The 23,741-nt window shown below is 34.7% G+C and overlaps 1 protein-coding gene across 1 annotated transcript in view; it reads left to right on the top strand.

The window, feature by feature from the left end:
- LRP1B (LDL receptor related protein 1B) overlaps positions 1-23,741 on the top strand; it is a 1,771,065-nt gene that overhangs the window by 1,136,649 nt on the left and 610,675 nt on the right. The window contains exons 30-32 of the mRNA XM_004375116.1: positions 5,186-5,360; positions 7,834-7,928; positions 20,237-20,386. Coding sequence (XP_004375173.1) covers positions 5,186-5,360; positions 7,834-7,928; positions 20,237-20,386 — 420 coding nt within the window. The remainder of the gene's footprint in view (positions 1-5,185; positions 5,361-7,833; positions 7,929-20,236; positions 20,387-23,741) is intronic.

The raw sequence follows: 23,741 nt of genomic DNA, 5'->3' as shown, positions 1-23,741 counted from the left end.
GAACCCCACTGCACTGAGAAACTAATAATCCCCAATCCTAGATTCTCACTGTCAACTTCTGCACCAGCCTCTGCACTCCCATTTGTCTTCTTTCATGGTGTCAGCTAACGTGTGAGTGGTATGTGCTAGCACTTATAGATGTCCCCTTTTGTTTTGTGATCTCATTTAAAAGTTATAATGTAACTTTGTGGCAATTGAGGACCTTTCAGAATGTCTCATCTGCTTTAGTTCAAGAAGTGATGAGTGCCCTGCCCGTTGCTGTCGAGTCAATCTGACTCATAGCAAGTCTATAGGACAGAGTAGAACTGCCCCATAGGGTTTCCAAGGAGCATCTGGTGGATTCAAACTTCCAATCATTTGGTTAGCAGCTGTAGCTCAGTAATGCAAAACTGAACTTGTCTGAGACAGTTGCTCAGGGATCTTGGTCTGACTTCCTTAAGAACAACAGTTAAGAGTCAGAATTTATTACTTCAAAATTTTTATCAAGGAGAGAAAAAAAAGTGTTGAATATATGGTGATGTTTATATGCCTCCTCCCATACATACCCTTGTAGGGAATTTACCCGAGCACTCTAAAACTACTAGACTTGGACATTAGAAGATGGTCAAGAAAGACACTAAGCTCTAAGTTAGACATATATCTGACAATTAGAAAGTCTAGTCTGGAGACAGAAAAACAGGATAGAGGATTAGAACTGAGATTACCTGAGTATGGGTTCAGATATGTACTCCTGAAAACAGATTTGGGAACCTTATAATTGATTTTCCTAGCCCACAAATCATTAAAATTCTGGATTATTTACTTCACTAATTTATTAATTCATTAAAAAATATTTATGTTCAAGGCAATGTTGTATGCATTTGGGGAGAAAGATATGTTAAAAGATAATTTTTAAAGAACCTTCCCCAAAAAAGCATTAAAAAAAAAAAAAAATTGCTGTCAAGTTGGTTCCGACTCATAGCTACCCTATAGCGCAGAGTAGAACTGTCCCATAGGGTTTCCAAGGAGCAGCTGGTGAATTCAAACTGCTGACCTTTTTGTTAGCAGTCAGAGCTCTTAACCACTATGCCACCAGGGCTCCAAAAAGCATATAGGAGACTAGTAATGTGTAAGATAAATAATTATCACATTAGGTGGAAAGGGATCAACCACATGCAGTCCTGTTGAGTTACATAGATGGAGAAAATCTTTCCGGTGGAAACATATGGAAGGAGAATTGATTAGGTTAAGTTTTTTATGATTGAAGAATGGTGGTGCTTATCAGCTGGCCTAGTTTTCATGACTTAGGCAAGTAGAGATGTGGTCCAGGGTTCCAGTGGTCCAGATAATGCTGTATAGATTGGAACGGTCGGGACAAGTCTGGAAATTTGATAATACATCAGTTTGACTGATTCAAAATAGTGATAAATAAGTTTGGGAAGGTGATCATATTCAGATGACATAGAAAACCAGGCTAAGGAATGTGGACAGACAGCACTCTCTGGGTGGTTTGAAACTATTTAAAACCCTGGGGGAGGTGAAGGTCATGATGTAGAGCTCTTTCTTCAGAAAAATAAACTTGCTAGTTGCCTCTGAGTCGATTCTGACTAATGGCAACTCCAGGTATGGAGAGTAGAACTAGACCTGCTTCCTTTGGAAGCAGATCGCCAGACTTGTCTTCCAGAGCCCCTCTTACCCCTTTGAGCCACCCAGGCGGCTGCTAAATCAATTGTTTCCGAGTGGAAAAGACCAGATGCTATTTCAATATTAAAATAGAAATAGATCTGAGAGAGTGTGTACCATAGAAATGACAGGATTAAATATGTATTAATATCTTACATTTGTCTATGCTTTACAATTTAAGAGAGAAATGCATTTCTAGGCCATGAGTAGGAGTCAATCAAAATGAATAAAATGATATGAGCAGAGAAGACAGCCAAAAAGACTTTGGAAAACATGTATTTTAGGGGAAAAACGAAGAAAGCATTGAGTTCTTGGATTGGCAAAGTGCCCCTCAATGATACATTGAGTGGCCTAAACACACATTGTTTAATTGAATCTTTTAAAAAATCCTATGTATTATCTAGGAGCCCTGGTGGCACAGTGGTAAAGCACTCAGCTACGAACCAAAAAGTGGGGGTTGGAAACCCCCACTAGCTGCTCTGCAGGAGAAAGATGTGGCAGTCTGCTTCCCTAAAGATTTACAGCTTTGGAAACTGTATGGGGCAGTTCTACTCAGTCCTATAGGGTCACTATGAATCGGAATTGACTTGAAGGAAACAGGTGTGGTTTATATATTATCCATAAATAGTTCCATTTTACAAATAAGGAAAGAGGTTGAAAGATGTTTAAGTGACTTGATTAATGACAATAAATAGGCAAACAGCCTGAAACATGAACCCAAATCTCATTACAGCGATACTGTCTCTTGCCAACCAACTAATCTAGTGGATTGAGGACAAGGGGGAATCCAGATCTGTGTTGTTGTTGTTAGGTGCCATCAAGTAGATTCCGACTCATAGCAACCCTGTGCATAACAAAACGAAACACTGCCCAGCCCTGCGCCATCCTCACAATCCTTGTTATGCTTGAGCCCATTGTTGCAGCCACTGTGTCAATCCATCTCGTTGAGAGTCTTCCTCTTTTTTGATAACCCTCTACTTTACTAAGTATGATGTCCTTCTGCAGGGACTGATCCCTCCTAATAACATGTTCAAAGTATGTGAGACGTAGTCTCGCCATCCTTACTTGTAAGGAACATTCTGGTTGTACTTCTTCCAAGGCAGATTCTTTCTGTCTTTTGGCAGCCCGTGGTATATTCAATATTCTTTACCAACACCACAATTCAAAGGCATCAATTCTTCTTCTGTCTTGCTTATTCATTTTGCAGCTTTCACATGCATATGAGATGATTGAAAACACCACGGCTTGGGTCAGGTGCACCTTAGTCTTCAAGGTGACATCTTTGCTTTTCAACATTTTAAAGAGGTCTTTTGCAGAAGATTTGCCCAATGCAATGCATCTTTTGAATTCTTGACTGCTGCTTCCGTGGGTGTTGATTGTGGATGCAAGTATAATGAAATCCTTGACAACTTCAATCTTTTCTCCGTTTATCATGATGTTGCTTACTGGTCCAGTTGTGAGGATTTTGGTTTCCTTTATGTTGCGGTGTAATCCATACTGAAGGCTGTGGTCTTTAATCACAGCAACACGCAAGTCCCCACAGTACGACAAACTGACAGACATGTGTGGGAATAGAGATCTTAGGTGCAACAAAGAAAGAAGCATCAGACAGGGCAGGTTTAGATTTAGAAAGGGCAGATTTAGCTTTAGAGAGGTGCTGTACTACTTTTTTTCTCAATAAAAGAGGGAACTGGATGAGGATAACTCAAAATAAAAGTGTTGAAGTTTTGAGTTGCGAAATGAAGGAAGTTCACACTTGGAATTCACCAACGAACCAGTAAAGTACTGATGAAATATTGCAAAATGAGAAGTTATTGATTTGAAAAAAAATGTAAACATGAAGACTCTTCAAAGCGTGCTCTGATGAAAAGTTATTTAGAAATAATAAAGACGACTTTTCAGCAGAAAAGGAGGTTCAGTTGAGATGAGAGGATTAAACATGTACAGGAACCTACCATCCCAATACTTCATTTTACCCCAGAAGCCAGACTATTGGGCCTGCTTATTTTGCTGTTTAAATTTTGAACTAGTTGGCAATTTTAAAAATTTTTTGAGAAATGATAAAATGGGAAGAAGTAGCAATCCGGCTGGAGCTAAGTAGTGGCTGCTCTGTGGTTCTGGAAGCATTTTGATTGTAACCACTTTCTTGAACAGCAGAAATAGCATCACCTTAGAGGTAGTCAGAACTGCAGAATCTTGGCCACTCCCCACACCTACTGAATCAGAATCTTCATTTTAACAAGATCTCCAGGTTTCTTGTATGTTTGAAAAACACTGGCCTAAAACATTCTAGAGTAAAAGAGTTAAAGTACGCCAAACCAAAAACCAAACCCGTTGCCATCGAGTCGGTTCCGACTCATAGCGACCCTATAGGACAGAGTAGAGCTGCCCCATCGGGTTTCCAAGGAGCGCCTGGTGGATTCAAACTGCAGACCTGCTGTTTAGCAGCTGTAGCTCTTAACCACTACACCACCAGGGTTTCCAAAGTATGCTAGAAAATATTAATACTCTATAAACTTAAGACAAAAACAAGATGGATGAGAGTAGTCAAATGCCACAGGATGGGGGTCTAACCTTGCCTGCTTTATATATTAATACGTTAATAGGTTTTCATTTGTAAAACTTTTTTATTTTGAGTACTTTTCTTTTAATTAAGTTGTACAACTGTGTTTAAGCCTAAATTCCATTTTTGTTCCGAAGATATCTAATTGAATAATTGAGGAATAAAACTCATTGCATTCGAGTTGATTCCGACTCATAGTGACCCTATAGGATGGGGTAGAACTGCCCCACAGGGTTTCCAAGGAGAGGCTGGTGGATTCGAACTGCCGATTTTTTGGTTAGCGGGCAAGTTAAGAACCACTTAGCCACCAGGGCTCTGATTAAAGAATAACAACTCAAATATTCTTATTGGCTGTAATGAATCCAAACTTAATTAGATCTCAGTAATTTCTGTAGAATCCACGTTGGAGGAATGTTAAAAGGATTTTATTTTCTTTTCTCATGTCTCAGTCAGTTCCTGTTAATTAACTGCTTTGAAAGATGTTCAACTCTGGTGATTCTTTTAGGAAAGTTGAATTGTTTTATTTCATTTCAGTAACAAATTGGCACTTAAAACATAAAATAGCCCGTTTGTTGACGGCACACAAGTGCTATCTCCTAACTAGGACGATGTGTTACCAACTGGAGAAGCTATTACTCTCATTTGAATTTTGGTCACCTTGGACCATAAGACTGCTGCCTGTGTCTGCTCCTAAGTGTTTCCTAGTGAATCATTGACTGTTAGTGTAATTTCAATGCTAATTGTTGCTTTAGGTCTTCAAATGGCTCAGCAGTAAGACATTAATGATTATTCATGCCTTAAGAAGGACTGATCAGGGAATGAGATTACAGTCTTGTACAGTTTTAGCTAACAAATTAAAGTGTAAGTTAAATTTTCTCTGAGACAGAAAATAACTTACTAGGAAAGCCAACAAAATGAGAAACTTCATTCAATTTTAATTTTCTCTTTCCTGTTTTACAGATATTCAGAGTATCAGAGGGCTAGCAGTGGATTGGGTATCAAGAAATTTATACTGGATTAGCTCAGAATTTGATGAAACTCAAATTAACGTGGCACGATTAGATGGCTCTTTGAAAACCTCAATTATCCATGGAATCGATAAACCACAGTGTCTTGCGGCTCACCCAGTCAGGGGGTAAAGTATGATTATGTTTTTTTTAAGTTTTTCCAAAATACCACAAACCTGTGCCCTGATATTTTATATATATATATATACGTGTATATATGTGTGTGTGTATGTATATATAAGGAGCCCTAGTAGTGCTAAGCCCTCAGCTGTTAACTGAAAAGTTGGAGATTCGAACCCTCCAGCAGTTCTGTGGGAGAAAAGACCTGGTGATCTGCTCCTGTAAAGATTACAGCCTAGGAAATGCTATAAGGCAGTTCCACTCTGTCCTATAGGGTCTCTGTGAATCAGAATATATATATGCATCACTTAATGTCCATGATACATTCTGTGAAACAGGATGTTATGTGATTTGGATGTTGTACGAACCCTATATTATAGGCAGTCCCTAGGTTACGCATGTCCGATTTACAGACAACTCTTTCTTAAAAACAGACTACCATATATCCTGTCATATTAAACATTACAGTATAACAATGACTGGACGCACTACTTTGTGATGCTCATGAAAACATTGTGTGGTATGGCAGTGTTTAAGTGTTTTCTGTGCACAGAAAGGTAAAATATGTACTATGTACCAAGATAAAAATTTGACTAAAACCGGGAAAACCAAACCCATTGCCATCCAGTCGATTCCAACACATAGCAACCCTGTAGGACAGAGTAGAACTGCCCCATAGGGTTTCCAAGGAGCGGCTGGTGGATTTGAGCTGCTGACCTTTTGGTTAGCAGCCAAGGTCTGAACGACTGCACCACCAGGACTCCAAAATTTGACTGATGGTAAGTAAGAACTATATGGACCTGTTCTGACTTACCTGCAAATTTGACTTAAAGAGAAACTTAGGGAAAGATCTTTTTTGTAAATCAGGGACTGCTTGTATACAAGAGATGTGATATACACATGTTGCATGCAGGAAACTGTTGCATTTGCTACGTCTGATTATGTCTGCTATATTCCATTCTCCTAACAGGATTTTTGAACTCTGTTATAACCTTATGGGACCATGGATGTATATGCAGTCAGATGTTGCCCAAATGGATGTTATGTGGCACATGACTATATATATAAAATACTGTTTAATTAGATGTGTCCTCTGAATTGTGTCCTCTACACAGTGTTTTGTAAAGATACAGATACAGGTGCAGGTGCAGGTACAGGTACAGATACAGATACACATGTATAAAGATAAACATAAATAGATATATATATATATACAAAACATTGATTACAGATGTATGTGTATATTTATATTTATATATATATGAAACATCGTGTAATTCAGAGGACACATTTATATCTGCCATAGAGTCAAAAAAGGAAATGTAAATATGGAAACTGTAAAAAAGATACCTGATTAGAAATTTCTCTTATCTGCATAAAATCTAATTTTTCTATAGTATTATAAGGTATCATTAATTTGTGTTTCTGGGGGTGACAGATCAGCCTACAGAGAGATACAGGGGATAGTGGTTGATTCCAATTAGAATGCCAGTTGTTAATAACTTACTTACTGCATGTTGATGTTAAGGTCAATGCTAAGTAGATCATATTCTGCCATCTTCTGGCAGAAATTATTTCTCCCTATTCTTCAGAAGTGTTAAAAAGCAAAGATGTTACTTTGAGGACTAAGGTGCGCCTGACCCAAGAGATGGTACACGTTCAATCGCCTCATATGCATGTGAAAGCTGGGCAATGAGTAAGGAAGACCGAAGAAAAATTGATGCCTTTGACTTATGGTGTTAATGAAGAATATTGACTATTCCGTAGACTGCCAAAAGAGTGAACAAATCTGTCTTGGAGGAAGTATAGCCAGAATATTCCTTAGAAGTGAGGATGGTGAGACTTCGTCTCACATACTTTGGACACGTTATCAGGACGAATCAGTCTCTGAAGAAGGACATGGTGCTTGGTAAAGTAGAGGGTTAACGAAAAAGAGGAAGAGCCTCAATGAGATGGATTGACACAGTGGCTGCAACAATGGCCTCAAACATAGCAATGATTTTGAGGATGGTGCAGGACCAGGCAGTATTTTGTTGTGTTATACACTGGGTTGCTATGAGTTGGAACCAACTAAACAGCACCTAACAACAACAACAGCATGCTTCACCAGGAATGGTTGAAATGAGTTTGTTCTATGGTGTCTGATTTCTCCACACTCAGAATGATTCAATCTTGATGAACTGATTAAAATGAAAATAATTTACTGTAATCATAGTTAAATATTTGGTTTTGAAAGTAGGAGAAAAACAGAAGTGAGGTCACTTTTCTTCATTGAAAGGAAAAAGCAAGAGTGGTGCTTTCTTCCAAGGAAATTTGTAGGTTACTGTCAGAAAGTGGCTCCGCAATTTTGGAACTTCCTGAAATGAATTAGTCTTGACTCAAGAATGCATTTTGGTATTAATTTTACTCTTCAGTGCATGTTTCTACTCAACAAATATGTCTACATCTAATATTTTTAATCCATATCTCTTTTGTATTAAGGAAACTTTACTGGACAGATGGAAACACAATTAACATGGCAAACATGGATGGCAGTAATAGCAAGATTCTCTTTCAAAATCAGAAGGAACCAGTTGGTAAGTTTTTTTTTTTTTTAATAGTTAATCTTTGCAGTTTTTAATATGACAAACCTGAAATTGAACAATGTATCCAGATCTAGAGGCCAAAATAAAATATTACAGATTAGTAATATAAATTAAATCAGAAATTCATCAGTCTTACTCAATCCATTGGGACACATTCTAGGAAGGGTAAGGAGGAAATATTCTTTTTCTGCCAGGTAAGATAAGTCCTTTTAATAAGAGAATGTTTGCAGTATATTAAGTAGTAATGAAATTGCTTAAAACAATGCTAACTCATGAATATCTCATTTTCACTGGTGGATGTCTGATAAACTGCTACAGTGGCAATACTGATGCTTCCCCCGCTTGTTAGTATTGTGATATTCTTAATAGTTATAATGATTTGGGTTTAAGAATTTAGTTTTTATTCACTCTGCAATGTGTTTATTTAGTTATTTTTACCTTTTCCAACCACTGCAAATCATCAGGTAAAACACCGTGGCGCTGAAAAAAAGCCTTGACTCATTCTTAATAGAACAATCCAAATTTATCTTGGACGGGACAAAGCAAGTTCAGTATTCTTTGCCAAATTATGTCTTGCTTCTAGTCCCTTTAAAATCAAAAACAGAAAATATAAATCTTTTAGCTTATCTTAAATTATTTAAATGTCTGGAAGTGCCTAAGAACTCTGAGATAAACTAAAAATAAATGAAATGAAAACTAAACAAAATTTAATCAATTTATTAATTTATATTTATTTGTTCTGTGCTGAGCATGGTGCTAAGCAAATAAATGTTACTTTCACTCAGAAACTCATGATCAAAAACTCATGACAGATATTTATACAGCTACAAATTACAAAACATAGCAATAAATACTATACTGAGACATAAGTAAGATATTGCAGAATCATGGAAAAGAAAAAAACAGATTCTCTTGACAGAGCCTTAATAGCAGAGGTGATGTTTGAACTGGGTCTTTTTGGATTAATTATATTTCACCAACATAAAAAGGGGGTGTTAGAGAAGTACATTCAAAGAAGAGGGAACAACAGAAATAAAAATGTGGAGGAACATGCAAAAATGTAAATAAAGCCTTGAAATGTCAAGGAAATGATAAATGAAGGATCTTTGAGTCTCCAGTAGTATGATTATTGCCAAATCTCTTCATCTATTCATTATGTTTTAAAGCCTAGAAAACATTCTTTCAGGAAGAAATGCACCTGTACACCTGTCTCTTATGACCAAGAACATAGGGTAGGAATGGCCCAACTCTGCAACTGCAAAGTATGTAGGGAATTGAATACACTTATAATTCCTTTTATAAAAAATTAAAACTGGGACAGGGAGAGGGAATTCACTCTTTAGATAGTAGGCACTTTTTGTTTTTGGTGATGAGAAAGGTAACACTGAATGACAGTGAAGTGTGTGCAGCTTGATTAAGGTAAACGATGTCACTAAAACGTACACAAGAATAAAGGACCTTTTGGTAATTGCTATGGCATGTATAATTTTGAAACAACAGCAACAAAAGCCAAAATATATATATGGGTATATATGTATGTAGACATACATGTGTGTAGGTATATATATGTGAGTATATACGTGTGTATATATGTGTGTGCATATGTATATGCATCTATGTAACTTTATGCACATATATTCACATATATAATAAAGCACATAGAGGGCACAATTACAGATATTTCTTAGACATAACCAGACACCTTGAAGGATTGATTTACTGGGTTTGAAGGATTAGAACCATAGTTTTGTGGGACATCTTGATCAATTGGAGTAATATAGTTCATAAAGTTTATGTTCTACTTCCTAGCTTGGTGAGTAGTGTCTGGGGTCTTAAAAGCTTGTGAGTGGCTATTTAAGATACAACTATTGGTCTCTACTCATCCAGAGTAAAAGAGAAAGAAAGAAACCAAAAACTCAAAGAAGAAACCAGTCTACAGGACTAATAGTCTACTTCAATCATGGCCTCATCTACCCTGAGACCAGAAGAAATACATGGTGCCCAGATACCACTAATGACCATTCTAATTAAGGCCACAGTAGATGGAGCTTGATAGAATGGGAGAAAAATGTGGGACAGAACCTCAGATTCCCTATAAAACAAAACAGACTTACTGGACCAGTTGAGAGTAGAGGACTCCCTGAGACTTTGGCCTGAGATGTTCTTTAAACCTTGAGCCAAAACTAGCTCCTGAGGTCACCTTTTAGATTGGCTCACAAAATAAAGAATATTGCCTGTGAGTACGGTGCTTTTTTAAAAAAAGTCATCTATATGAGATATAACAGTCAACAATTACTTTAAAAAAAGGTAACAATGTAAGGGGACAGGAAAACTAGATTAATAGAAACAGAACAGCTAGAACAGAAATACTGAGAATGTTCACATATTGTGAAGGATGTAACCCATGTCACTGAACAATTTGTGTAGAAATTGTTGAATGAGAACCTAAACTCTGTGTAAACCTTCAACGAAAACATAAAATATTATTTAAAAAGAAAAATCAAAACTAATGAAAAAAGGTAAAATACTTTCATTTTGAACATAATATGGTCCATGTACTATGAAACCATCTCTGCAAACTTTGATTAGATCAAGTCTCCATAACCAAAGTTAAACAGAAACCTGAGGTAATAATCTGAGTAGTAACTATTTTTAAAGGTATTCTTAAAAAGAGGTTTTTCTTTTTTTTCCTCCTTACTTTTTTTCTCCAGGTTTTCATCAACGGCCTTTACTGAAGTTTCACTTTTTCTTTGAAAATCATAAGTACAAATATTCTTTCAGAAGCTATGTTGCACATTTGTACATAGATATCTATGCGATATAATATTTTAAAAAATTTAATCACTCTTTCCTTATATTTATGTTTCTTTGGGAATAAGAATTTTATTGTCCACTTCACATTTGAAGTAGCTCATTTTTAATAGTGAAATTTAGTAAAGGTGTAGTATCAACAATATTTGAATAAATAATTCTTTTCATGTAGTCTATAAAATAAACCTGTGATATAAAATGACACTGTAACAGCTCTTTTCTTTATACTGTTTGTTCTAAGATTTGATGCACAATTGAAATTCAGGATAGAGTTAGAAATTAAAGTCAGATTGAAATGCTAATACTTATGTGTGGAAAATGATATAACAAAAGAAACAACGGGTGCTACAAGATTAGGACCCGTACAAAGGACTTAATTTGGACTAAAGCAATTCAGTTGGTGCTTATCTGGAGTTGCTCAGAATGTTTAATATTGAAAAGTGAGCATGATGGTAATAGTATGTGCAAAGAAAACCCTTGTAAACTTGGCAGCCATAGGTTACACTAAAATGTTAATTTCTATGCTTGTTTATGTAATGCTAAATTATTAGCTCCTTTAATAGTAATACCCATTTCACTGTTCCAAATAATTTAAAGCAAAAACTAATAGCTTATAGAAAAAAAGTATATAAGAAAGGAATTGACGTTACTATTCATTCTTTGTAGTTGGCACATCAGAAGTTGTGCTCCAAATAAGACTTTTAACAGTATATGGATGACAATTCAATATTCAACAACAAATATCAGATATCTGCTCTGTGTCAGTTATTGTTACAATTAAAAATTACTTTTAAATACATTTTCAAACATGAGTTTTTTATTTTAATTTGTACAAGATATACTATTGTATCAGAACTAAATCAAAATCTCATTAAGAATTATATCTTAAATCAGCATTAATGAGTATAGACTTGTGAGTCAGACATTCATTTATTCAATAAACAGATTTTTTTATTGAGTAACAGATTTTACAGTTGAACTGTATAAAAATATATATATACATAAACTTGTTTTTGTAGGCATTCATGATGGCCATACTCAGAACATTCTTATATACATAGGGACATTTATTACTATATTATTTACTTATTGAATTTCACTGTTATTTTGTACTGCAGGCAATTATTGTAATTATTATATCATAATGGCCCTGTTGGGGTGACCTCTGGCTTAAACTGACTGCCCGGTGCATTCTCTACATAATTTTCATAAATAAAATTAGATGATAAGGAAAGAAGATGACACTGTTCAATTGATTTTCTCCTCATGCATATTTATTGTCACATTATAAATTAGTTTTCCCAGAAGGTGATAAGAAAACACAATATTCTCTCTGGTGAGGTTGGAGTGGCATCACGTTATAATTATCCTTATCTATCACTGGTTATGGTGCCTGTGTTCTCACCATGACGCTACAGCTTTGTGTTTCCATGCACTTAGCCTGGGTTGTAGGATTCAGCGGAACCACAATCACTTTGGCAACATTAATTAACAATTATAATGACTACTTTTTAAGCACTTATTATTTGTGAAGCACCTGTAAAATGCTTTGCATTAATCATCTCACAACAATCATTTGTAGAAGGAGCTCTTATCATAGATTGAGAAACTGGGGCTTGTTGAAAGAAGTTAGCTGCCCACGATGAGTGGCAGAGCTGGGATTCAAATCTAAGTTTATCTGCTTCCAAAGCCATATTAAGTCTTAATCATTATGCCATGCCCAGAGAGGCCTATTTTATACAGTAATTTCCTGACCTCAAGCAAAGAACAGGGAATAGAACTGGTTCCCTTTCAAGCATGGAAAGTGGAAAAGAGAAAAATCCAGAGGTTAGGTACTCCTGAGAAATGTAGGCCCAATTAGGACACAGCAGAAGGCTTTTCTAAGCAGCCAGCAGTATGCAAGAACCAGTTTCACCTCTGTGCCAATTGTGCTTCACAATTAATTATTTCTGAAACTTTAAAGCTAGTTTTAAATAGCCAAGTCACTGATGCACTAGCTTGTGGAATTATTTTTATACTGTAGTTCATTGGATTCCCCTTGCTTGTTTGCTGTTAAATCCATATGTCTGACATGCTTGAAACAGAAGTGCATCATAATCTTATCAAAACACCCAACTTGGTATTTTATGAGTGTGTATCATTAAAAACTGAGTAATTGCAGCTTTCAGGCAGTTTGGGCTGAATTACTTTGTTTCTGTTAAATATGAATCAGCATTCCAGTCATCCATTGTTGAAATAAATATTCTCAGTTAAGATTTATTTCTCAGTCTTGGGTACATTAAGTGCTTAGAGTAGTTTACATAACACAGAGGATTTAAATTTACTACTTAAAACTATTTGCATATTTCAAATGTTTTCCTACTATAAATTTTATCCCTTAAGCCTCATATAAAGCAGCTTGGCATGTCAGTCAGTGTAGCGTTCATGGCTCCTTCTTAAGGATCTAGTACACTATGTATTGTATTTCCTTGATGTTTTCTCCTTTTCTTTTTATTTCAATGAAATCTCGATCAGAAGTTATTTGTTTATTCATCCTTCAAGTACATCTTCTTGAAACCTACCAAGCATTTTCTACTACTTAATCTTTCCAACCTATATGCTCTATTAAGTGAATTTTAAAATCTATCTAAGAATAACATTCATAAGCACTTTTTACCACATCCAAAGAATTCAAGGGGCCTCATATTTTGAAAATAAGATTTTTATTCCTAGATACGTTTCCTTGCTCAATAAAATGTAGTTTCTATCATTTATATAATTATTATTCACCAGTCACTTTTATTATACATGAAACACAATCAATATATAAAGCTGTACTCACCAAAAGAAATGTTGCCAATAGTTAAAAAAAAAAAAAAAAAAGAAATCCAGAGGGATTCACACACTAATAGCATAATTATATACTAATATACAGACAAATAATTTAAATATATTACACATTTTGATTTGACCATTTATTCATTCTTTCAACTGCTATGAAATACAAAAAAAAGGTTTAGAAAATATTATCAAGTGTATACTGAAAATAAACCCTGGAATTCATCCTCAAAAAGGTCATAGTCCAGTGAAGGAAGACACAAATAATTACATACCAATTGATGAAATCTTTAGTAGAGTTAAACAAAACTAAAATACTTAATGTTGTGCATGAGAACTATGTTCCAGACACCATAAAGACAATATAAGAAGACATTGTGAAAATAGAGGACACCAGTAATTCTCCTAGGGGAGGAAATTAGGGAACAGAATTATAACAAAATGAGTGATATTTTGAAATTTCTGCTGGAGGTTGAAAGATAAATACACTTTTGTTTTTAAGGAAGTGGCAAAGGAAAGGGACTTTCACTATTCTCAGCAGAAAGGAAAAACAGGCATAAAGGCATAAAAGTATGATATGTCTAGAAAACTCTGAAGTTTTCTGTGAGGCTGGGGGAAAAAGAAATAAATTTTAATAAACTAACATAAGGGAATGCTTAGCATTGCACTGATAAGAACTTCAGTTCCAAAATAGTTGAATGGCACAAGCCAGTGCTTTAAAAAAAATAGCTCTATGTTGCATACCAAACTATAAAATATAGTTTTGGCAAATTATAAAACTAGAGATATTAAAAAATTTTAAATGATTCTTTAGAATAAAACACTTATGGACATCTCAAGAAATCACTTGTCATTGGTTCTGATCTTTCCTCTATTTTTGAGTTATTTTTATATGGCACATAATGTTTACCAATCATCAAGACCTTGGGATATAGGATAAACTGTTCCAGATAAAATGACTTATAGGGGAGAGTAGAGGATATGAGGAAATCTTAGGTTGAATAAGATAAGCCATTAGGAACTAAGCTGATTAATTTAGATCTGTCACTCCATGTTAATGACTTTTTAAAGCATAGTCAATTGAGAATGATAATTTTAAGGGGAAATATAGATTGAGTTAAGATATGGGCAGTGTGGCTACTCAACTAATTGTTAAATGATGTGTTTTTTTAATTAAAATTTTGTTTTAAGATAATTTTAGATTCACATGAAATTTTAAGAAATAATGCAGAGAGATCCTGTGTACACTTTTTCCAATTTCTCCCTTCTGCAAAACAGGAGTACAATATCACAACCAGGGTGTTGACATTGGTACAATCTACCAATCTTACTCACTGTGTGATGTACTGCTTTCAGACCTGTATGCTTAGTACCTATAACAGTGGGTTTCCTATTGCTGCTTCTTAAAGCATTTCTCTCATGCAAGTCCATGGCATAATGCCAAAGCTCTCCTCAGCAAGAGAATCAAAGACAGACAAAAGCCCAGCAATTTCAGGATGCAAAGAGCTCTCTTATGGTTTGGCTTGACTGAGAGATAAAATTTAGAATACCTAGAAGGATGGATAAACTACATATTTTAAAGGAAATCCTCTGTAAATAGTAAATAAATTCAATAAATAAACTCAACCCTTGATGAAAATTGGGCAACAGAAAGTTTGGTGTCATATATTTACCATACATCAGTAGTAAAGTAGTCATTGTTGATTAAGGGTGGAATTATGTACTTTAGACAGTCAGCTAAGCAGAAGGTAGAATAGACACTTCTTCTGAAAATTAAGTGGTCTAAATAAGGATTTATGGTAGAAAAGATGCATGGAAATACCTTAGGAAGATCTGTAAATATGTTAAGATTTTTTCTTAAAAAAAAAAAAGAGATGGTAAATGACTACACCACATAACATGGCTATAGTAGTTTTTTATTATTTTCCACAGTGATTAAAACTAATCACCCACTCTGGTCATCAGAAAATCTGGAAATTGCTTCTCCACAATGTCTAATTTTACACATTGTGATTTTCTTGTGAACCTTCCCAACTTCTATTAGCAAAATGTACCAATATGTCAGTAAATAGTTGATATAATGCATAGCTTTCTTGGATTATCTTTACTTGTTTAAAACTAGTTTGAGAAATCAATTTCACTCTCTAGCCTGAAACTATCTCTAGTAGAGAATTATTTGGGCTATGCTTGACCATTTTTCAATGTACTTGAACTCATGAGAGTCTCTCCAATCATCTTTATTTTGTTTTTTTTTTTTTTGTAATCTCATTTTTTTTTTTAATAGGAAAAGGGATTATTTGTGATTTGCTCACTTTATTCTTTGGGTGATTACAGAAGCAGTATATTTCATTGTATGCCTAAGTATATGTTCACATGCACATTTGCACAAGTAGCTGTGGGTCATAGAAGGCCAACCCAAGATGGAGCCACAGAGTTATAGTTATCACAGGGACCCAGAGTGTGATAAACATGCCAGTAGATAAGTAGATGTGTACTGAGAACACTTGGGCATCAAAATATACATGTCTTGAAATCTGAAAACCATGTTCATGGTTAATGAAATTGGCCATAAAGTACAATTACACCTAACCTCATAGTGACAAAATGTATCCAACATGTGGGGATGAGGATCTTAAGCCATTAGTTTGGTTCACTCACTTAATGGTTTATCTCCCCATGTCAGCCCCTCTGTGTACTCAGTTCAATTCTGTATTTCAGTGAAATTATTAATTCTTGAAATTCCTGGACCTTTAAATGCACTTAAAAAGAGTTAAAAATTACAGCTATTAAATCTATAACAGCCTACACTACAGCTTGAGGAACCAGAAAAAGAAGAGCAAACTAAGCCTAAAACTATCAGAAGAAAGGAAATAACAAAGATCAGAGAAGAAATAAATAAAATCAAAAACAGAAAAACAGTAGAGAAGCAACAAAACCAGAGGTTGATTCTTTGAAAAAATCAATAAAATTGCAAACGTTTAGCTAGATTGGCGAAGGAAAAAGAGAAAAGATGCAAATAAAAAAAAAGAAAGAAAGAAAAAGAAATGACAGAGGAGACATTACGACTAACTTGATAGAAATAAAGAGAATTATGACAGAATATTATGAACAACTGTATGGCAACGAACTAGATAACCTAGATGAAATGGACAAATTCTTAGAAGCATACACCCTACCCAAACTGACTGAAGAGGAAAACCTCAACAGACCCATAACAAGTGAAAACATACAACATATACTTTGAGGTACACAGTTTAATCCATAACAATGATCAAGTGAAATTTATTCCAGGAATGGAGGGATTGTTCAACATTAGAAAATCTATCAACATAATACACCACATCAATAAAACCAAGGAAAAGAACCACAGGGTCATTCTCTATGGATGCAGAAAAAGCATTTGATAAAATCCAATATGCTTTATTCACAAAAACTCTCAAGAAGATTAAAAGGGAAGTTTCTCATATGATTCAGTGCATATATGAAAAGCCAATAGCCAACATTATACTTAATGGAGAAAGATTGAGAGCATTCCTCTTGAAATCAGGAACAAGACAAGAGTGCCTGCTCTCACCACTTCTATAAATATTGTATTAGAAGTCCTAGTCAGAGCAATAAGACAAGAAAAGAAGAAGTAAAACTATCTCTTTTCATAGATAACATGATCCTATATATAGAAAAACCCAAAGAGTCCACAAGAAAGATTCTAGCAATAATAGTGGAATTTAGCAAAGTTGTAGGGTACAAGGTGAACAAGCAAAAATCAACTGAGTACTTATACACCAGCAATGAAAAATCTGAAAGGAAAATTGTGGGAGTGATTCCATTTACAGTAACATCTAAGAAGATAAAATACATAGGAATAAATTTAACCAGGGATGCAACCCAATCAAAATTCCAAGAGCCCTCTTTACAGAAATGGAAAAGCCAATCCTTGATTTTGTATGGAATGGTAAGAGGCCCCAAATAGCCAAAGCAATGTTGAAAAAGAAGAACAAAGTAGGACTTATACTTCCTGATTTTAAAACATATTATGCAGCTACACTAATTAAAACAGCCTGGTACAGGTATAGCAATAGACACATAAACCAATGGAATAGAGTTGAGAGTCCAAAAATAAACTCACATATCTATGGTCAACTAATTGTTAACAAGGGTGCTAAGTCCAATTGATGGGTAAAGAAGAGTCTTCAATAAACGGTGTTGGGAAGATTGGATTTCCACATGCAGAAAAATAAAACAGGATCCAAGCCTCACACCATACACAAAAACAAATTCAAAACGGATTAAAGACCTAAATGTGAAAACTAAAACCATAAAATTCTTAGAAGAAATGCAGGGCCAGTGCTGTCCAGTCTAGCTTTCAACAATAGGTTATTTAATGTAATAACAAAAACACAAACAGGAAAAGACAGACTAAATAAATGGGATCTCGTAAAAACTAAAAACTTTTGTTCATCAAAAGACTTTACTAAAAAGTGAAATGTCAAGCTACCGACTGGGAGAATATCTTCAGAAACCGTATATTCGATAAGAATCTAATAACCAAAATATATATAAAACCTTGACAACTTAACAACAAAATGACAAATAACCCAATCATAGAATGGGCAAAGACTTGAATAGACATTTTACCAAAGAGGACATACAAATGGCCACCAAATATCAAACATGTCATCAAAGCATGAAAAGATGTTCAATGTCATTAGCCATCAGAGAGCTGCAGATGAAAACCACAATAAGATACCATTTCACTCCTACCAGGATGGCTAAGATAAAAACAGCAACAACAAAAAAGAAAATACCAAATGTTGTAGAGAATGTGAGGAAATTGAAATCCTTATCCATTTCTGGTGGGAATGCAAAATGGTACAGCCATTGTGGAAAACAGTGTGGTGATTCCTCAAATAACTAATAATAGAATTACTATATGACCCAGAAATTCCACTCCTAGGTACATAAACCCAAAAGACTCGAAAGCAGAGACTCAAACAGATACTTGTACACCAGTGTTCATTGCAGCACTATTCACAATGGTCAAAAGATAGAAACAATCTAAATGCCCATCAACGGATGAATGGATAAGCAAAATGTGGCAGTAAGAGAAATGAAGTCTTGGTACATGCTATAATATGGATGGAATTTGAAGACATTATACTGAGTAAAATAAATCAATCACTAAAGAACAAACATTGTATGACCTCACTTATATAAAAAGACAAGAACAGGCAAATGTGTAGAGACCAAAGTTTATTAGTGGTTACAAGGGGTGGGAGGAAGAGACAGTAATGGAAAAATCGCATTGATTAAGGGTAGGGTTGCACAGCCGATTAATGTAATTGCTGTCAAAAAATTGTACACCTGTAAAAAGTTGAATTGGCAAAAGTTTTGTATATTTACAACAATGACAAAGGGGAAAAACAGTAGTTGCTGAGGCTGTTTATGTACAACCAAACATCTCGTGGGATTTGGTTCCTTGCTTTGGAGGGTTAGGGTCATGATTTCATGGGACATCCCAGTTAATTGGCCTAATAACACGTTCGGTGCTTCTGTTCTACCTCCTAGTTTCTTGTGCAGTGCCTGGAATCTTAAAAGCTTGCAAGCAGCCATTCAAGATAAATCAATTGGTCTATATTTCCCTGGAGCAACAGAGGAAGAAGGAAAGTTAGGAGTAGGAGGAGAAATGAAATAGGTGGCCAATTACCTACATGAACAAATGCTTCCTTTGCCATGAGATCAGGAGATTCGACGGTGCTGGCTACCATTACTGAACGTTTCGATCAAAGATTCTACAGAAGAATCCTGATCAAAAGAGGGGAAATGCAGAACAGAATTTCAAATTATCAAGGACTCCAGACTTTCTGGAGCCATGGAAACTGGATAAACCCCTAAAACTATTGCTCTGAGATAATATTCCCTGAAGTCTACTCAAAACCAAACAATAGTTTAGCTTAATTAGTAAAGAATGTCTACCTTGAGCATGGTGCTCTTTTAAGAACTATCTGTAAGGGATGAAATTGACAACAGCAACTCAAAAGATTAGATAAGAACTTAGGGGGCAGTGAGAATGGTTGCACAACTTGAAGAATGTAATCAATGTTATTGAATTGTACATGTAAAAAGTTTTGAATTGGTATATGTTCTGCTGTGTATATTCTCAACAAAAACAAAAATTATTATACATATATGTATATATGTATAACTTCCTAAAGTAAATTTTACTGAAAATAGAAGAGCAATTAGAAATTTCAGAAGTAAAATTAGTAACCCACATATGTCATTATATACTAAAACTTCCTAAGGGAAAATGGTGTAATGAAGAGGGCAGGTACTCAGTTTAGAAAAAGAGAAACATTCTTAAAACTTCTAGCACTTCCATTAACTAGCTGTGACCTTGTAGAGATTTATCTGTAAAATGAAACAGTCATATCTCTCATTGACACAAAATTGTTTATGATAGTTAACAGAGACAATATTAAGTGCCTATACAATTATGTTTCTCAGTCAGTAAAAACAATATATGCATATTTCCCTATTAGTCAGATCTTATTTTTCAGGACAAAAATAGGAGTTTGAAACCTAATTTTTCCTCCTCAAATCTAGATGTGCTAGGTGAATATTACAATTTAAGTGGCTACCGTTTATGTTTACACTGTATAATTTAATTACAGGTCTATCGATAGACTATATGGAAAACAAGCTTTATTGGATCAGTTCAGGAAATGGAACTATAAATAGGTGCAACCTGGACGGTGGTAATTTAGAAGTAATAGAGTCAATGAAAGAAGAATTAACAAAACCTACAGCCCTGACCATCATGGGTAAGTGCAATGGTTCTATAGCTGGGATGCTTCCTATTGATTGGAGGTTGATTGATTATGAACTGTTAAAAGCTTAAGAAAGTTACTGCTCTATTAACGCCAGAAGCACATTCGAATTGTACATCTCTATGAGGTTTTTTTTTTCTTTTTTTCCTTTTCTCAACTTTAGCAAACAGGCTTGTAATATTATACAGAGCAGACACTCAGTGTGTTGTCAGTAATACTAACTTTACTGTTACTGATTTTTGGCTTACTGTGACTTGTATTAGTTTACGATTATTTTCTGTGTTATACTGCAATGCTCTAAAGTGTAAGGGTCTTGTGTATTTGTCACATTAAAATAAAATCTGGCTTATCTGTGCTTATAAAGGATAGCTTGAGTCATACAGATAATTTGAGACAAGGCAACAGGGTCTAATTTGACCAATGGTTGAAGTATTCCTCTACAAATAATTATTTTTCATAGTTAGAAATAAGTAGAGATTTTACTGATTTGAGCCTCGTTTCCATTCCTTTTCATCTGTCTTCTGGATAAAAAGGGTACCAAGGAAAGTAAGACATTTAGGAAGCTAAGAGGGAGGTATGGCTTTCCAGAGAACAAACAATCAACCTCTACTATAATTGATATTATAAGCTAATTTTTGACATGTGAGTTTTAATTTAAAACAATAGTTTAAATTTTAAAAATGATGTAAGGGTGCTGCCAGAAAGAAGTGCTTTTTGTTGAGAATGGCTCTGCCTTAGAGCATGGCTGACTCTAAGCTAGGTTTCACGAGTAGGTCAGCAGTGTGAGTGCAGATTAGATATTCCTCATAGAATCTCAGAAATTTCATTTGGAAAACCAAAAAATTTGCAGTTCCAAGTATGATGATGTAGTCAGGATGACTGTTGAGGAAATATGCTATTACGAAAAGTCTATTTGAGCATATATTCTAAAGTTTATTTATATAGGGCCTTTTAATTTTATATTCTAAAATTATTCAGCTCTTTCATCACTTCTGTGATGTAATATGAATTTTTTGATAATTATATGTGTATGACATTTATAAGTAAACAGTTGTTAATTGGGAAAAATTTGAAAATTCATTTTCTAGACAAAAAATACATTTTCAACACCTTTGATTTTCAATTAGATTAAAAGTATCTAAATGAAAGTATACAAAATTTAAAACCAAAATCCCATTGCCACTGAGTCGATTCCAACTCATAGCGACCCTATAGGCCAGACTAGAACTGCCCCATAGGGCTTCCAAGGAGTGGCTGGTAGATTTGAACCACTGACCTTTTGGCTAGCAGCCAAGCTCTTAACCACTGTCCTACCTGTGCCCCATATAAGGTTTACCTATTACAAATTATTATTTCAAGCAAGATAAATCCAGAATATTAGAAATGTTTATTTTTTAATTCAACTCAGTTTTACAAACATTTATTTAGCAACTTTTATGTGTAGACATTGTACTAAGCTCCAATGAACACTATTTACAAAATAACTTACATTTCTGTGAGCAAGAGGGAGAAAATTAAATTAATTCAACCAATTATTAAGTACTAATATTATCTCTATTTCAGGTTTTATAGAAGATAAATACGGATATTAGATATATCTGCCTATATCACAAAGATAGCTAGGTGGCATAAATGGTTAGGTGCCCAACTAATAGCTGAAAGATCGGAATTTCGAGCCCACCCACAGGCACCTCGGAAAATAGGCCTGGTAATTTGCTTCTGAAAGATCACAGCCTTGAAAGCCCTATGGAACAGTTCTGCACTAGGCAAATGAGATCTTTATGAGTCAAAACTCACTCAGTGGCAACTAACAACAATAACAACGTATCACCAAGTATAATGTATACTTTATACTTTGTATGGTATGTATGTGACTGTACTTTTCAAAAAACAGAGTTCTATACAAATGTCAGACAAAGTTGGAGGCTGATGTCAACTTAGTTTAATCCTTCAAGCATTCTAATTTTACCTAGTTGGGCATTTCCAGATATGAGACATAATACTGCTTCAAATATTTTAGTGGTTTTCTTTTTCTGTAGCTTTGATCCTAAGTTGCTATCCTCCTGCTATCACCTTTACTCATTTTTTTTCTAAATTATTTCTTAGAATTAATGTTTTTAAAATACTTTTTGTCCAGATGAGAAGTTTAAACTATTAATAAATACCTTGTTTTTAAAATTCCCCAATTTTCTTTTTAGCCTTTGAGCTCCTTTTTGATATTTTATCAGTTCCTGTGCTCTTTTGAGAGCATTATACTGCCAGTCTTCTCATTGGGTGTGTCCAAATAAAAAAAATACATGTAACAAAATGGTTGTACCTGCCAACTAGGTTATTTTAGAATAGGAATCTATTTACAATGATTCCATACGGCAATTAGAATAAAATATGATTTTATATTCCTCAGAATTGCCAAATTAACAAGAAAATGTTGTTTTATGTGTACATGAATATGTTTTAAAACAACTAAACAGAAGCAAACAAAGTTTAAATTTTGAAAGTGGTTATGTAAGCTGTAACAATCCCCAAATCACTACCCACATTATGTTTTCAAAAATTGAATTCCAATATACTTGATGAAATCAACAAAAAAACTAGCAAACAATATAACCAAGGAACAAATAAATTAGAAGAAATGTGTTAAAAATATGTCATAACATTTCAAGGAAAATCATTTATTTTCTAGTGAATATGTATGCTATAAAAATCACTGCCTTATAGAAAAATTTAAGGCTTTATAAAGGTTTATTTCTCCTAACATGATTGCTACCGACACTACTGTGAGTAGGAAATTAGTACTAAACTTACCGAACGCAATTCTATCAGCACAGTCTCAAATAATGGAGTGGGTTGTCCATTCTGGCAAAACATTAAGTCAGTTAGTTGTGTTCACTGACAAATTCGAAGAGGGGAAGTCTGGGTGAAATCCTAACGTCCATATTGTGTCACTACTGTGAATCTGATAGGACATCAGGTCTGTTGGGAACTCAAAATTGGACAAATTAAAATTCTTTTAACAAGTGAATGTCTATTTTTGAGTGCCCTCACACCTCTGTTATTTGATTAACCCTGAAAGATAAATATAAAAATAACAAAGTGTATTTATTAATGGTTCTAATGGCAATACAGTACATGGATATATCAAAATATATCTAGTAGTTTTGGGTTTAAATAGAAAAGACATCACCAAAGTGAAGCAGGTGAGAAATGGCTAGTTTACAAAGTCCCTGCCTTAGGCTCCAAACTTACCTATCTGCTCAGACACCTTCTTTCAGAACTTCCACTTTTTTTCTTTGGGGATGGAAAAAAGGGTGATGACCTGCTTCCTGCTGAGGCTGAATATTATACCATA

Source organism: Trichechus manatus, unplaced genomic scaffold (genome assembly GCF_000243295.1).
Source record: "Trichechus manatus latirostris isolate Lorelei unplaced genomic scaffold, TriManLat1.0 scaffold00033, whole genome shotgun sequence".
NCBI lineage: Eukaryota > Metazoa > Chordata > Mammalia > Sirenia > Trichechidae > Trichechus > Trichechus manatus.
This window is presented reverse-complemented; position numbering and strand designations above follow the sequence as displayed.